Source organism: Leptidea sinapis, chromosome 38 (genome assembly GCF_905404315.1).
Source record: "Leptidea sinapis chromosome 38, ilLepSina1.1, whole genome shotgun sequence".
NCBI lineage: Eukaryota > Metazoa > Arthropoda > Insecta > Lepidoptera > Pieridae > Leptidea > Leptidea sinapis.
The window spans coordinates 3,647,699-3,666,220 of NC_066302.1; the positions used below are offsets into that span (position 1 = coordinate 3,647,699).

General features: G+C 35.2%; 1 protein-coding gene across 1 annotated transcript in view; it reads left to right on the forward strand.

Moving 5' to 3' along the window:
• Positions 1-3,934: 3,934 nt before the first annotated feature.
• Positions 3,935-18,522, forward strand: part of LOC126975877 (uncharacterized) — a 43,802-nt gene continuing 29,214 nt past the window's right edge. The window contains exon 1 of the mRNA XM_050823969.1: positions 3,935-4,054. Coding sequence (XP_050679926.1) covers positions 3,997-4,054 — 58 coding nt within the window. The 5' untranslated portion in view covers positions 3,935-3,996. The remainder of the gene's footprint in view (positions 4,055-18,522) is intronic.

An 18,522-nucleotide genomic window follows, 5' to 3' on the forward strand; every position in this document is an offset into this window, starting at 1 on the left:
ACGATGAAATTATAGTTACCCCCAAAATTTAACAATATTTAATGGATAAACAATGCTTAAGTACTATTTGAAAGTACTTGAGAATTAAAGTACGTAATATAATTAGTATATATAGTATTAAGATAAAAATTATGCCAATATTGGAGACGATAATACATGGTTCTGCGCAGGCCACCTATATTAAGTAGGCTAATTTTTATTATGTAAATGAAAAGATGTATTGGGAGATGAGATTGACTTACAGGTCTGTCTATGTCAAAGCCACTTTATGAATTAGTGTACCTTCAAGAGATTTACCAAGCGTGGTTGCAATATATTAAGATATTGTCACTCCATTTTGAAAAAAATATATTTCTATTCTATTATTGCTATTTCTGTAATATATTTTATATGAAAAAACCAACACAGTATGTATGATTCGACAGATATTAATGGAGAACGGGAATGTACAAAAGGACTTTCGGTCGCTAGCGTAGGTAGTGCCAATTAATATAATATCGTTATATGTATTGGTATAGTAATGTATCAAAGTGTTAACAATATCAATATGCAAATGTGCGTTAGCATTCGTAATTGGCGAGTGATAATATCACATGTAACAATTACTGATATTATCATACTGGGAATCCACCGTGAAAACGTCGACCTGTTTGTGGTGAGCCTAATTTTGGGAACAAGACCCAGTTTACTGTGTACTATAAATTTGTGGTTCATTAAGATAATGGATGTATAAATATTTAAATAACTCACAAATAATGATTATATCATAAAATAAACAAAATTCTTAATTTATAACTTTTGACATTCAATGACTGTAAAAACAAACATTCTAAATGGCTTCTTGATCTTGCATACGACGAAGTTGAAGAATTGTTCTAGTTCATACACTGTGAGTAAACCCACATATACTCACTCACACACACATGCTTAGTTTTAGTATTCTTATATTGTGTTCCATTTGTTAGTGTAAGCATAAGCATAATCAAAATTGTCTGGAGTCTGGGCGCTGATAACTGCGACATAGTCCGAGAAACAAATGCGGCTGTCAACGTAAAAATGTAAATTATGTATGCTTGTTACCTCAAAAAAATTATTACTATCATTATTTTTTTATGCTTATGAAACTGAAGGAAAAACAAACGTGGACAAACGAGCGTACGGGTCACCTGTTGTTAAGTGATCACCGCCGCCCACAATCTCTTGCAACACCAGAGGAAACACAGGAGCGTTGCCGGCCTTTAAGGAAGGTGTACGCGCTTTTTTTGAACGTACCCATGTCGTATCGTCCCCGAAACAACGCACAAGGAAGTTCATTCCACAGCTTTGTAGTACGTGGAAGAAAGCTCCTTGAAAACCGCACTGTGGAGGACCGCCTCACATCCGGATGGTGGGGATGATATCCTAACTTGTGGCGTGTCGTGCGAAGGTGGAATTCGGCGGCAGGAATCAGGTTAAACAGCTCTTCGGAACACTCTCCTATGTGTATATAAGAGTATATGTGGGTTTACTCACAGTGTATGAACTAGATCAATTCTTCAACTTCGTCGTATGCAAGATCAAGAAGCCATTTAGAATGTTTGATGTTAAGTTATCACCGTCTACCGTTATCTACTTTCTCCAGCAGTATTAGAAAAATCACAGCAGCGTTTCCAGCCTTTGAAGAAGGTGTCCGCGCTTTTTTGAAGGTACCCATGTCATATCGTCCTTCCAACACCGCACAAGAAATCTGATTCCACAGTTCGGTTAAGTGTAGGACTGTACTATATTTAGTTACTATTTGGATAAGCAAAACTGCAGTGCGTATTTTATTCTTACCTTTTTGAAACTAGCAGTCATCATTACGATGATTAAGACTATGATGATATACAGTCCCAGCAAGAGGTTTCCAGGAGGTACTGAAATTGGACAATATTCCAATCGTATAAATAGCCTGCAGTCTGAAAATAAAACTAGAAATACAACAAAATTCAACTGTTACTAGCCGAGATTAGGAGGCGTGCAGCGATTACTGAACTGGCAATAAAAAAGATAAACCAATTATTAAATAAGGCCCCGAAAACCATAGCTCATCAAAACCAGATTTGTATGAGTCAGAAACATGGACATTTATAGGTGTACAAAAAAACTGGCTGGAGTTTCATACTCTCTCGATTTCATTCTCGATGCTCCAGGAACCTGACATCAAACACCTTCTACTGGCATTCTTGCTTAATTGGACAATTTCATTCCTGTCCATACAAAATTAGAAAGAACCAGACGCCGTCACAGTTCATCTAAGCGAAGAACCAACGAAGTTAAATGTGCCGTAGTCGATCCCGTCCATAAATGTGTCCGGACAACCGCAGAAAAGGATAGATATATCTTAGATGATAAACATACATAAATTTAAGGTAAATATCTTTAAATTCTAGCGAGTACGAAGAAGAATAGGACCTAGTAATTTAATCTTCTATTTATTAGTGTTTTTTTTGTAGAGGAGGGAAATACATTTACCTTTTGAAGAACCCGAAACGGGGCCCATATGTCGGGCTCGGGTGTAAACACCCCCTACCGACTAAAAACCTCCTCTGTGCTGATATCCCTAAAAGCTTTTACAGCGAAGCAGGGCGGGGGCTTTGGAGGCCCAAGTTATTAATGTTAGAATTCATTTTATTACATTTATCATCTGTGAAAACTAAGGCATGTAGTTCGGGCCAGTCATTGGTACTTTTCCGTACCCATCCGTTCCGTTGATCCATCTGATTTTTAGTAACCTGTTATTGATAAACTATACAGTTTATAATATATTTTATATTGCCCCAGCTAATAATATGTATCACTAACAAAAATACTATCGTTCACGCAACTCCAACAGTGGGAGGCTCCTTTGCACAGAATGCCGGCTAGATTATGGGCACCACAACGGCGACTATTTCTGCCTTGAAGCAGTACTGTGTAGACATCAACAATGGCGCTGGGAACTGTCGCTGAAATTCCTGGGTAAATAAGACTTAACGTCCTTTGTCTCAAGGTGACGAGCGCAATTGTTGTTCCACTGAGAATTTTTTGGGGCAGGGCGTATCAATTACCATCAGCTGAACGTCCTGCTCGTCTTATCCCTTATTTTCATTCAAAAAAACTTCGGATGGTGTAACTAAGCTTTGCTCCGGACACAGAAACTAGGAGGCATTGCTAAGATTTGATTTCTATGTAGTCCCCAGGACGGTCCAGTATATTTTTTTGAAGTTAAATATGCTAGAGTAAGACAGTCAGTGTTATACTTACGATAGACTAATTTATTTAACTTTAAGTGTTAAAATTTTGAGTCTTTTAACCAAAACATGCACCATTTAGTGTTCAAATTTAAATATTTTAACCTTAACTTCGTCAGTAGTGTGTGTCGTGAATTAGAAAATCAAAGACCAAAACGAATCAGGCGCCACGTGGACAGATTGATGTACTATTAGTGTCAAGTGTCAATGTGTCAAAAGTTTCTCGCCGCCTCCGCATTTCCACCGTGACCACGATTCATGCCATTGCGAAATATCGGCACCAAATTTAATAAAAAATACATCGCGAGTATCCGTAGAGTATGTAAAAGTTCCGCGATGATAGTAGTTTACAAACATATATTTTAATCTGAATATTCCGGGGCCATCTTTTGATGAAAAACAAAAACTTTGCATTGAAACTGTGAATGTGGTAACATAAATCGCAATTGATTCCGTTAAAATTCCACCTTTTTAATAAGGAATTACTTAACATACAAGCATTTCCGATATGCTTCGGTTACCACCGGACGGCCGGATGTCAGTTGCTTTAGCGGTTAGTTACCGTACCGGGTTCAAACCCCACACACGTTACTTAACACTTGAGTCGATAACGTAATTTTTTGAACTATTTTTTAAAATCCCTGTTGGTAAATTATCCTTTAAAGTATTTCTAGAAATGTTTGACTGACCGCTATTTTGTCCGTTACATTCTTAATTTGAATTTGAAAGGTGATTTGTGCATGTGATGTGTTTTGAATTGTGTAATATGTGGTGGATACTAAAGCTAGCTGTTCTTTTACAATGTAAGTTTTATTTATTTCTAGACGTAGAATGCTAAGGATTTATGTCGTATTTCTGCAAACGGCTTTCAAATTACCGCTTTATAATTGCAAATTTTGAAAATATTAAAATGGATATAGTATGTTATCTTTAAGAGATAGACATATGCCATCGCGGACTTTTCTGTAGATCTATATAAGATACACAATTCCACAATAAATTATTTTATTATATCTCAATGGGTTTAGACAGCGTTTTCGTTCAAAGCTCCCAGACGGCTAATTTTTTCACACATCACCAACAAATTTCGTTAATATATACAAAAACGGATACAAAAACTTTGCTAATTATATACTAAAAACGTCCTCGAGAACCATGCTATCCTTTTGTGATAACAGGTTGAAGATAGGTTCAGCAGTTTTTAAGTTTATCGCGAACATACAGACAGACGCGGCGGAGGGTTTATATGTAGTGATAGTTTTAATATCGTGAAGCTGACAGTTAACATGTGAACATCTGTAGGACGAGACATTTTATTTCTACTCTCCTTCAATCATACGTGGGTTTATATTTCCAATTATTTTCTGAGTAAAAACCTCTATGAAATATCGCGATAAATAGTATAATAGATTACATTATTGGAAAAATCATAATTATAATGTTTTATGTAATGAAAATACAAACACTTTCTGTGTTATTACAAAAAAGTTAAACATGTGTTGAACAGTTTCACAAAGTTCAATTACAAATCTGTGTCTTACTGTTGTTTACCGTTCAAAAATTTATAGAAATTGCTTATATTTAAACACGAGTCGAAGCTTGTCTAAGGTGTGTCTAACTGGTAGATCATATTCGTATTGAAGATTTAGATTAAATTATGACAGATGGATGACAGCTGACAAAAATTGCGCTCCGTTCCTTCAATTATTCCTTAACACTAAGTTTATGTTGTGCTTATCGACGATTTAGTTAAACACAAACTTTACACTGTTTTGTAATAGAGAAATATAAATTCTATTTTAGACGTCGTTATTGTTAGGTTTTACCAGTACGAGGCTCCTTTGCACAGGATGCCGGCTAGATTATTGGTACCACAACTGTGCCTATTTCTGCCATGAAGCAGTAATGTGTAACCATTACTATGTTTCGGTCTGGAGGGTGCCGCAGCTAGTGAAATTAGTGGATAATGAGACTTAACATCTTATATCTCAAGGTGACGAGCGCAGTAGCAGTGCCTCAGAATTTTAGGGTTTTTCAATAATCCTGAGCGGCACTGCATTGTTACGGGCAGGACGTATCAATTACCATCAGCCGAACGTCCTGCTCGTGTCGTCCCTTATTTTCATTAAAAAAAAAGTATAAATGCCTATTTTTTTAGAAGCCTATTTTTAATGCTACCGATTAATTATTATGAGTAAGTCATGAACAACTTCAATTATAAATACGAAGTAACTGCTGAGAAATATTTCTATACCCTATTTAATTATCTTATACTTTGTAATATTAAATACTAGCTTTGAGACACACAAACTGTTTTATCCGCTTGCAATGCAGTGCCACTCAGGATTCTTGAAAAACCCCAAAAAGTTCTGAGTGGCATTACAATTGCGCTCGTTACCTTGAGACATAAGATGTAAAGTCTTATTTGCCCAGAAATTTCACTAGCTATGGCGCCCTTTAGACCAAAACACAATAATGTTTACACATTACAGCTATTTCTGCCGTGAAGCATCACGGCAGAAATAGGCGCCGTTGTGGTACCCATAATCTAGCCGGCATCCTATGCAAAGCAGCCTCCTAATGGTAAAACCTAATAATAACGACGTCTAAAATAGAGTTTATATTTTTCTATTACAAAACAGTGTAAAGTTTGTGTTTAACTAAAACGTCGTTAAGCACAACATAAGCCTAACGGCCGTCCCCTATATACTATCTGCAGATAGAGATAAATAACTACCTATTTTAGTAATTAGCAATAGCTATGGCTTCCTTCAGATCGAAACACAATAATGTTTACACATTACTGCTTCACGGCAGAAATAGGCGCCGTTGTAGTACCCATAATCTAGCCGGCAAAGTAATCCTTTGCAAAGGAGCCTCACACTGTTTTTATTTAAATTAAAAATAAAACCGCAGGTACGCTGTAGCAAGCTAATTCTACGGTTGCGCAACAAGGTTACAATTTAAAGAATCTCAGTAATATATAAATAGAATTGTATAATTTCTTACTCCCTTATTCATAATAGTCTGCTAACTTAAAGCATTGCTAATTCTCACTCTGTCTTCTTCTATTGACCAAAGTCAGAATGAGAAAAAACACTCCTAAGCGGCTGTTTTAAGTTAGCGGACCGTTATGAATAAGGGGGTTAGTAATTTTCCACGATTTATTTTGTTTGTCAATTATTCATAATATAAGTCACCGTTATAATTGATTGCAATAAAAACGTACTTCTTAAATATATTTAAAACAAAGTGACTAAAAAAATTATAACAAATAAACAACCGACTTCAAAAACACTATTCCAAAACAATAGAATATTATATTTTATGCACTAAAAAGTATAAAAATAATTGAGTATTCATATACAATCTAATTCATTAATGTAATTCTAGTTTTGATTATTGTTATTTTTGGAATCGGTGTCTTCCCGCCGCGGCACCGCTCTCGCCACCTCACGTCACGCGTGTGACTCAAGCACATCTCACCTATAACTATATAAGTCGTTACAAACCTACCTTGGCTGGCAACAACTGGAACCCGAAAAGCTTTCAAATAAGATAAATAATTATAAAAATCGGTTCACCCATTCTAAAGTTGTGAGATAACAAACTTTAAAAAAACATACCGACAAATTGAGAACCTCCTCCATTTTTGTAAACGTTTAAAGTAAAGAAAATTTTTTCCTACAAGTGCGATTTCTACCGTCTTGCTTTATAATCAGATGTGCTCAATAAATCTACATTCATTAGAATCCTTAAAAATAGTTAGTTATAAGCGCTTAGTACTACTATCTTGTGACATTGAGAAGTTCCGGAGGTCATTTTATTATTTTATTTGATCCTTATCAATTTTACGCTTTACGGAATAATTTTTTTTGCATACATAATATTATGATTGAATTGTCATTGAAAAAACCAAACTGTATTCGTTAAAAATTAAGGCGAAGAGTAAGCTTTGCTTACTCTTCGTAGGTTCTCAATTTTACCCGGGGTACCGGGCAAAGCGAATACTTTCGTACTTTTTTAAATTTTAATTGCAGTTGATTATTGTTTAATAATTAAAAGTTTTTTGATGTTCGTATTTGATAGAGCAATAAATAAAAACTGGTTTGTGATAGTTATTTTGTTTTTGTATCGTATACCTTTTAAGCTATAACCTAAAATGTCTTAAGGTATCCACTTTGCCCAGCCTTCCCATAAATCCAAAATCTATGTGCCTAAACATCCAGTGGGAGGCCCCTTTGCACGCATACCACAACGGCGCTTATTTCTGCCGCGAAGCAGTAATGTGTAAGCATTACTGTGTTTCGGTCTGAAGGGAGCCGTAGCTAGTGAAACTACTGGGCAAATGAGACCTAACATCGTATGTCTCAAGGTGACGAGCGCAGTTGTAGAGGCGCTCAGAATTTTTGGGTTTTTCAATCATCTTGAGCGACACTGCATTGATAACGGCCAGGGTGTATCAATTACCATCAGCTGAACGTCCTGCTCGTCTCATTCTTTATTTTGATAAACAAAAACTTTCATTATTTTGTTAGATGACTATTTAATTGATATTTATATACATATTACTTTACACAAAAGTAAATAACTCAACTGAGTTGGAAGAATTCGATCAGGCTATTTGTAATACATGAAACAATCTCACAATACAACACAATAACATTCGCCACAATCGTCGAGTGATTTATCGTGTCGTATCGTGTAAAGGGCCATCAATTGCAGCGACACTTTGACGTCGTAATGCTCACTTGTCATCATCAATGCAATGCTTAAATGTCATGTTTATAATGGCGGCGATGCATTCATTTGATACCATTGAGTAAGGGCAGTGAACCCGTAATCGATTTGATTCTAAGCCGAATGGATATGAATTCTTATCAAGAATTCTGCAAGTTTTAGACTATTTATCCGTTCGAATGACGAATCGTTATAAAATCTATATCTAAATAATTTTTGTTTTATGGAAAATGAGGACAAACGAGCGTACGGGTCAACTGGTGTTAAGTGATCACCGCCCCCCACATTCTCTTGCAACACAGGAGGAATCACAAGAGAGTTGCCAGCCTTTGAGGAAGGTATACGCGCTTAATTAAGATAATAGCGAATAATAATTCATTATGGTTTGGTCTTATAATTATTTATTGGAATTTAGTTTTTCTGTTACAAATTCAGGCTAATGGCCAGCATTTGATGTTTCCCAAATTTTTATTGCTAAATAAAACTTAAATATCAAGATATTTAAAATTACTTTCAGATTGATAAGAGACAAATAGACAGAAATTGCTATTTTTAGTTGATATTAACTAATTTTTACATAACCCGAAGCTCGCGAAGAAATTAAGAACATAATTGAATTTTAGAAACCAGACGTGTCTCACTAAGTCGCTCGAATGTAAGTAATTCCTACATAAATGATAAATCATTGTCACCCGAGTGAAATCTCGATTTAAATTAGACGTTTGCTTCAAGACGTGTATTAAATAGCTTATGCGGGTATCGGTACATGACAGACGCTCATTATAATATTTACATTTTGGTAGAAAATTTCTAAAATAAAAAAATTTCGTATCTTTATGAGGTTTTTTTTTTCGCTTTCTGCTTTATTATATCTGAAAAAATTTGAATTTTTAGAGACCAGTGGACTCCTATGCACAGGACGCCGACTAGACAATGGGTATCACAATGTCGCCTATTTACTGCTGTAATGACGTGCGCCGTGAAGCAGTAATGTGTAAACATTACTGTGTCGGTCTGAAGGGCGCCGTAGCTAGTGAAATTACTGGGCAAATGAAACTTAACATCTTATGTCTCGAGCGCAATTGCAGTGCCGTTTGGAATTTTTGGGTTTTTCAAGAATCCTGAACGGCACTGCATTGTAATGGGTAGGGTGTATCAATTACCATCGGCTGAATGTCCTGCTCATCTCGTTCCTTATTATCATAAAAAAAATAAGTTCATGACATACATATATTGCCGAATACAGTAATTAAAGTTAATTTTTAAAAGTAAAAAAGTTATTTTACCATATTTCATTAAAATTCAAAAATCATATACAGGAACATAAAGTTAGAATGTACTTCTTAGTCTAATATATTTATTTAATCATTATTAATGTTCCATCGGCCTTGGTAAAAACGATATATATTTGGAGTTTTCATTGCATAATTGGATGTAGTTCCTGAAAAACGTTCTTCTACCGCATTTATCACGGGGAGTGTTCAGAAGAGCTGTTTAACCTGATTCCTGCCGCAGAATTCCACCTTCGCACGACACGCCACAAGTTAGGATATCATCCCCACCACCTGGAAGTGTGGCGGTCCTCCACAGTGCGGTTTTCAAGGAGCTTTCTTCCACGTACGACAAAGCTGTGGAATGAGCTTCCATGTGCGGTGTTTCCGGGACGATACGACATGGGTACCTTCAAAAAAAGCGCGTACACCTTCCTACAAGGCCGGCAACGCTCTTGTGATTCCTCTGGTGTTGCAAGAGAATGTGGGCGGCGGTGATCACTTAACACCAGGTGACCCGTACGCTCGTTTGTCCTCCTATTCCATAAAAAAAAGCCACAAATATCAAAATTTAATTAAATTTGTGTTTAAGGCTTACTAAATATTAGTGTATTCCATACATGTGGGTTGGGCTACTAAGTCATGATGTCATTTAAAAAGTGACAGTAGGGCTGCCATTTTTTGTCAGTCAGTTAATATGAATGACCAGTTTTGTGTTCTTAACTCAATTTCAATATGATAGTGGTTTGGAACGTTGTTCTGGAATTACGTCCAATTAATCCTTGTAGAATTAATCATATAAAGTACCAAATATGACGCATTGAATCCAGAAATCATCCATCACATAACGTAGGCCTCAATGTATTTGAAATTTCATCTCTAAGCAAATGAAGTTTGTTATTAATGTGTTTTATTAAAGTTAAAAGACAAAATTATTTGAGAACGATCACGTCAGGAAAAATTATCGTCATATTTGTATTATAATAATCTTATATCCAAGCTAAATTCTGTTAACGAAATAACATTTCCATCTAGGCTTCCTTTGCTCAAAATTTTAAACGAATTCTTACAAAATATCCGGTAGATTTGTAGGTACGGATATTACGTCACGAGAAGCGTTGGATACACTTGACGTTTATATTAAAATAACTTGAGCTTTAGAAGTTATACTTACATGACAACCCGTGTGCTACAACTTTAAACCAATGATGTTTTTCAGTCTTTTTTAGGGTTCCGTAGACAAATGGCAAACAACGGAACCCTTATAGATCCGTCATGTCCGTCTGTCACTTTTTTCGGATTCTATAGGAACTATATTGTTAAAACTTGGTAAGTAGATATATTCTGTGAACCGCATTAAGATTTTCATACAAAAATAGAAAAAAAAAGCAATCAATTTTGGGGACTTTACTGCCCCAACAGCCATCTGTCCGTCGAACTATGTGCCCTGCCTACTGCATTTTCAGTTTCACAATATATAAATAATAAAATATAAAAAACATTGAAGTAGGCGTTACTTTACGGAAATCCATAATTATACAAATGACTTAAGTTTTCTTTAGTGTTAACTCCACCAATATTTGTTTTTAAACAATTCGACACCAAAATCTGGCACGAGTCTCCTGCGAGACAACACGTCCTGAGGTTGCCTCGTGTAGAGGCGAAACACGTGTCGAATTGCTTGAAAATAAATATTGGTGGAATTAGCACTAAAGAAAACTTAAACCATTTGCATAATATATTATTAATCTTAATACCTAACTTACTCAATACAAAATAAAAAAGCAATACTAAATTATCTGTGTGGCACTAATCTTTCAAAACTGGAGTCTACAGTTACAGTGTCCATAAATGTGCACTGATTTTCAATGACACCATTGGGTGACGCTTATAAGTGAACAAACATATTTTAAGAACAAAATAATATAAAAAATTGTGACACTAAAATAAATTGTGTTTCGAACTAATACTATGATGCACCAAACCAGTGAAAATAAAATTAGGAGTCGCTAATTAGAAAATTTTATAATACATTCCCTTCTCATAATTTAAGATAGATGATCTTAGCGTAGACGCACTGTGACTAAATGACTTCAAAATGTGATGACTTCACTTGTGGTCTTGATAATCCTTTACGTTATAAATAGTTATGAAAGATTTCTTTGCTTTTTTAATATATATATTACTAGCTGACCCAGCAAACGTTGTATGGCCGATATTAAAATCGCGATACAAAAGTAACTGTTAATCGTAGATGGGTAAAAATTTGAAGTTGTATGTATTTTTAATGCTGACTCATAATCAAACAAATTTAAAATAAAATGTCAAAAAAAAATAAAACAAAAATTTCGTGTGGGGTCCACCCTTAACATTTAGGGGGATGAAAAATAGATGTTGTCCGATTCTCAGACCTACTCAATATGCACTCAAAATTTCATGAGAATCGATCAAGCCGTTTCGGAGGAGTTCAATGTTCAACACCATGAGACGAGAATTTTATATATTAGATATCTTAATAGTGTGAATTAAAAACCCACAAAAAATAAAATATCGCAGTTTTTTTAACTCTTTATATCTAAGATGAACATTTTTATTACAATGAGTAATAATTGAAAAACATAAAAATTGTTGTAAATAGTTAGTCTAAGCATTCATATAACTCTACTTAATCATACATTACTGCAATTATTAAACAAGATCTTCGTTAAGAAGCTGTAGACGACCTCGTTTCAGTTTACTTGCCGCTGAATTTTTAAGTGACTCTTGGAAAGTTTAAGCTTAAAATCTCATAGATTGTATTGAACAGAGCTTATCTGTCTAAGAAATAAGTATAAAATTGAGATGAATATCTCGGGTTTAATGGTCTAGGAAACTAACCTTTAGATATTAAAGTCCACGAACGAATATTTTCCGTGATGACCCACCAAGATGGACTAACATAGCGAAGCACTTTCTCACTTTTTTGGAAAGGTTTCTTCGTAATTAACCCCGCATAACTACAGTCTGCATACTGTTAATTATTTTAACTGTAACTTCTAAAATAAGAGAATGATAAATCTAAAAAATATATATGATGTACATTACCATTCAAACTTCCCCTGAATATTGATTTGAACCAGATCTAGTAAGTAATTTTTTTTAAACACATAATTCGTGTTATGAATAACTTATTTTAAAAAAGTACACTATTATAAAATATCGATCAAAGTTACAACGAACTACATGAAGTTTTAATTTATGTTACTTGCTACTACGGAACCCTTCATGGCGAGTCCGATTCACACTTGGCCGCTTTTTTTTATAATTCTCTGTCAGTCCGATGATCACATCCAATGAGGTGGCCCGTTTATCTTACGCCAACGCGTTACATTACATACAATACACAATAATATATTCTGTTTGCTGAAGTTCTTCTCATGTCTAAGGGTTTTCAACCAGATAGGTAGTAAACTCTCAGTTTGTTTTTTTATTATGAAAATAAGGGACAGCTGATGGTAACTAATACGCCCTACGCCCATTACAATGCAGTGCCGCTCAGTATTCTTGAAAAACCCCAAAAATTCTGAGCGGCACTACAACTGCGCTTGTCATCTTGAGACATAGGATGTTAAGTCTTATTTACCCAGTTATTTCACTAGCTACGGCGCCCTTCAGACCGAAACATAGTAATGATTACACATAATTAAATAATCTCAATTTCAATTTATTGCAATTTCATAAATACATTCCTAAAATATAACATTTGGTGTAAATGATTGTAGTAGAGAGACCCATATTTTTATTTATTTCGTTTGAGTCGTTTAGAAAATCATTAATGGCATACTTTTCTAATAGAAAGTTTTTTAGTATTTTGATAAATTATTCATTTTCGTTATCTATGCTTCAAATTTTGTCTGGTAGATTATTATATATTTTTAGAGACATTACGTAAGGACTCGAAGTATGTAGTACTATTTTTGATTGCGGGAGATTTAATCTATATATTATATAAACGTAAAAGTCCTGACTGACTGACTCACTCACTTAAATCAACGCCCAGCCCAAACCGTTGAACTTAGAAAGCTGATTTTTTCACAACAGGTAGTTTACATAACGCAAGTATCCACTAAGAAGGGGTTTTTGAAAATTCCACCCTCAAAGAGGTGAAATGGGGGTTGAATGTTTGTATGGGGATGGAGTAAAATTTTAATTAAGTGACTTGAAACTTTGCGTATGAAAAACCCACAAAAAATAAAATATCGAAGTTTTTTTTTAACTCTTTATATCTAAGATGAACGTTTTTATTACAATAAGTAATAATTGAAAAACATAAAAATTGTTGCAAATAGTTAGTCTAAGCATTCATATAACTCTACTTAATCATACATTACTGCAATTATTAAACAAGATCTTCGTTAAGAAGCTGTAGAAGACCTCGTTTCAGTTTACTTGCCGCTGAATTTTTAAGTGACTCTTGGAAAGTTTAAGCTTAAAATCTCATAGATTGTATTGAACAGAGCTTATCTGTCTAAGAAATAAGTATAAAATTGAGATGAATATCTCGGGTTTAATGGTCTAGGATACTAACCTTTAGATATTAAAGTCCACGAACGAATATTTTCCGTGATGACCCACCAAGATGGACTAACATAGCGAAGGACTTTCTCACTTTTTTGGAAAGGTTTCTTCGTAATCAACCCCGCATAACTACAGTCTGCATACTGTTAATTATTTTAACTGTAACTTCTAAAATAAGATTTAATTTATGTTACTTGCTACTACGGAACCCTTCATGGCGAGTCCGATTCACACTTGGCCGCTTTTTTTTATAATTCTCTGTCAGTCCGATGATCACATCCAATGAGGTGACCCGTTTATCTTACGCCAACGCGTTACATTACATACAATACACAATAATATATTCTGTTTGCTGAAGTTCTTCTCATGTCTAAGGGTTTTCAACCAGATAGGTAGTAAACTCTCAGTTTGTTTTTTTATTATGAAAATAGGGGACAGCTGATGGTAACTAATACGCCCTACGCCCATTACAATGCAGTGCCGCTCAGTATTCTTGAAAAACCCCAAAAATTCTGAGCGGCACTACAACTGCGCTTGTCATCTTGAGACATAGGATGTTAAGTCTTATTTACCCAGTTATTTCACTAGCTACGGCGCCCTTCAGACCGAAACATAGTAATGATTACACATAATTAAATAATCTCAATTTCAATTTATTGCAATTTCATAAATACATTCCTAAAATATAACATTTGGTGTAAATGATTGTAGTAGAGAGACCCATATTTTTATTTATTTCGTTTGAGTCGTTTAGAAAATCATTAATGGCATACTTTTCTAATAGAAAGTTTTTTAGTATTTTGATAAATTATTCATTTTCGTTATCTATGCTTCAAATTTTGTCTGGTAGATTATTATATATTTTTAGAGACATTACGTAAGGACTCGAAGTATGTAGTACTATTTTTGATTGCGGGAGATTTAATCTATATATTATATAAACGTAAAAGTCCTGACTGACTGACTCACTCACTTAAATCAACGCCCAGCCCAAACCGTTGAACTTAGAAAGCTGATTTTTTCACAACAGGTAGTTTACATAACGCAAGTATCCACTAAGAAGGGGTTTTTGAAAATTCCACCCTCAAAGAGGTGAAATGGGGGTTGAATGTTTGTATGGGGATGGAGTAAAATTTTAATTAAGTGACTTGAAACTTTGCGTATGAACTCCTTATTACAATACAAGAAAATTAATTTCAGTATTTAAAAAAAATCGCCCCTAATGGGGTTCAAAGGGGTGCAAAGTTTGTATGGGGCTGGAGTAAAATTATAAGTAAGAGACTTGAAACTTTGCTTATGGAATCCTTATTACAATACAAGAAAATGACTTTCAGCGTTTTGAAAAAATTCACCCCTAAAGCGGTTAAAAAGGGGTGCAAAGTTTGTGTGAACAGGTTTAGATGAAATTTGGTATAGAGATATTTTGAGACCCGGGGTAGGAAATAGGATAGTTTTTATCCCGGAAATCATCCCCTAAGGGGATGAAATGGGGGGTGTGGAGGTTTGTATGGCGCTACAATATTTAAGCTACGAGACCCACGTGGACGGAGTCGCAGGCAGAAGCTAAATTGGGGTGCAAAGTGTGTATGGGGAAACTCTTTTTTTGAGCTTTAAAAATAGGGGGTTGAATAGTTTTTTTTTAAATTTGGTTACATGTATGGTATGGGGTGCCCACCTCAATTTTTGTTAGGGTTCCGTTCCCAAAGGGCAAAAACGGGACAGTATTTGTAAGACTCCGCTGTCCGTCCGTCTGCCTATGTGTCTGTCTGTCTATCTGACTGTCCGTCACCAGGCTCATGAACCGTGATAGTTAGAAAGTTGAAATTTTCACAGATCCTTTTGCCGCTATAACAATTAATACTAAAAACAGAATAAAATAAATATTGAAGGTGGCTTCCATAAAACAAACGTGCTTTTTTAGCCGTTTTTCTCGGTAGGGTCTATACGATACATCCAAATAACACCGAGTGCTACCACCTACGCTTATTACTACATGAGGTTAGAGGGCCGACATCCTTCGAATATTTAAAAACTGTCAACGGTATCCTCCATACAACATTTCAATTAGCGAGTAACACCCTTGGACTGCTAGAGGACGATAAACATTGGAACACAACTTTAGAAAAAGCTGCATTGTGCGATTCTCCTTTCAAGCTGCGCGAACTGTTCACAATAATGATAGGTTTTTGTCAACTTACTAATCCCTTAAGCCTTTGGGAAAAATATAGGGACAGTTTTTCGGATGACATTAAACGGCAACTGGAAAGAGAATTGCAAAATGTTGCGAAGTTATTCATGAATGAGGTGTTTAACAGGTGCTTGATATTGATCGAAGATGTAGTTTTAGCACAAGCTGGAAAACATTTGGATCAATTCGGTTTACCTAAACCAAAAAGATCCGCAGTAAACCTGGATAATTGCGAAAATCTACGAGAGATAAATTCTGACCCTTGCGCCCTGGGAGAGGTAGTATCGCATCACGAGGAATTATTGACAGACGAACAGGCAAATGTTTATCAACAAATTCGAGCCAGCATTGAAAGAGAGATTGGGGACATTTTTTTCTTAGATGCTCTTGGTGGCACTGGAAAAACTTTTCTTATAAATTTAATATTAGCAAAAGTAAGAAATAACCGGGGTATTGCTTTGGCTGTCGCGTCATCAGGAATCGTTGCCACACTACTGGAGGGAGGCAAAACTGCTCATACAGCTTTCAGGCTGCCTCTTGAATTACTTTCTTGCTTACAGACTTATTAAATCTTAATCATACTGAAACTCCATTGTGCAATATCCCAAAACAAAGCAACGCAGCACAAGTGTTGCGCGATTGCAAAATTATAGTTTGGGAGGAAAGCACTATCACACAACTCTTTTTTTTTAGCTATAAAAAATTGGGGTTAAATAGATTTTTTTGACATTTTGCTACATGTATGGGCATACATACTCTCAATTTTTTTTTGGGTGCCGTACCCAAAGGGTAAAAACGGGACACTATTACTCAGACTTTGCTGTCCGTCCGTCTGCCTATCTGTCTGTCCGTCACCAGGCTCGGTTAGTTTGCCATAGCAATCTTCCTTGAAATAAGATTAATATAATATGTTGGGAATGGGAGTGAAAACAGTAGCCGGAACTGGAATAGGACATGAGATAATCTTCAATTCCAAAGTTATTATTTCTAAAACTCTTTATCTACGCGGACGAAGTCGCGGGCATAAGCTAGTCTGAGTATATATATATTTCTTTTGTGCGACTGTTATAACTGAACTCTTCTTAAACAGCTGGACCGATTTTAATGAAACTTTCTGTGTGTCTTCAGGTGGATGAGAATGGTTCAGATTCACAATTGAACTACCTCCTAAATGGTTGGACCGATTTTGATGATTTTTTGTGTGTTCCAGTGCATTTGAGGTTGGTTTAGATTATCAATTCCACCCATATAATATAATTATCCTGCTCATGTGTATGTTAGTGAACTCCTCCTAACGGCTGGACCGATTTTTCAAATTTAAGAGGTGTGTACAGGACAACCTTTGTCGGATCCACTAATTTATTTATATATCTTTTGGGTAATAGACGGAATTTATTTTATTTTTTTGTATAAATGTGTAAATTTCTTTTCACGAATTTGCATATTTCAAAGATACATGTGGAGGGTTAGAATTTTTAAATTTTTGAAATGAGGTAGGCAGACATGGGTCTATAATTTTTATATTGATCATTTTATATCCAGATAGGCGTGTGCGCTTTTTTTGATGGCACTCATGTCGGTTCGTCTCGGAAACATCGCCACATTTATTAATGATAAAAAAATCTAAATATGAAATAGTTTCTGAATTTTAATTCTCAGAGGCGAAGCGAAATACAACTACAAAGCTCCCATCAGAAATTGTTTACACAACATTTGCATTTCTTTCATTTATCGACAACTCTGTCAGCGAATACGTAAAACTAAATTAATGCATAGAAAATATCCAGACAAACACATGCCATTAAAAGATGCACAAAACGTCATCTTATTGTTCTTAGCGCCTTTGTTCTAGTGTAATATAAAACGTTTAATCACCATCTCAGCACGCGAGCAAGGTGTTGCCGCTCCGGTGAACAGAGCACAAAGGTGCCATAACGAACCGGATATAGGCTCTTCTGAGCACGAGCTGTTTTTTATGGAATTCTTTTGCATATGCTTTGTTTGTCTGTCATTATGATATGTCAAACTTCTGTTTTCGAGAAAAATACATAACATAACACTTTTTACACAAATTATCTTGCCCCGAATTAAGCATATATAGCCTGTGTTATGGGTTACAAGACAACGATATATTTAATACAATATACTTACTTAAACATACATAAATTCATATAAACATACCTAAATACATTTAAACATCCATGACTCGGAAACAAACATCCATATTCATCATATAAATGCTTGCACCTACCGGGATTCGAACTCTGGTATTCTCTAGACACCGAGACACAGACTTCGAGAATTAAATATTTATATATTTATCATCCCCCTAGTCTACTGCCACCATAAACACTGGCAATGAAATTCATAAAATTATGAAAATGAAATGGCATCAAAATGTTTATTTTTTAAACTGGAAAAATACATAATATTACACATAAATATACAAATAGCTTAAAATAAAACTCATCAAGGAGACAAAAAATAAACAAGCGAAATCTGTACGTTGCAAAGT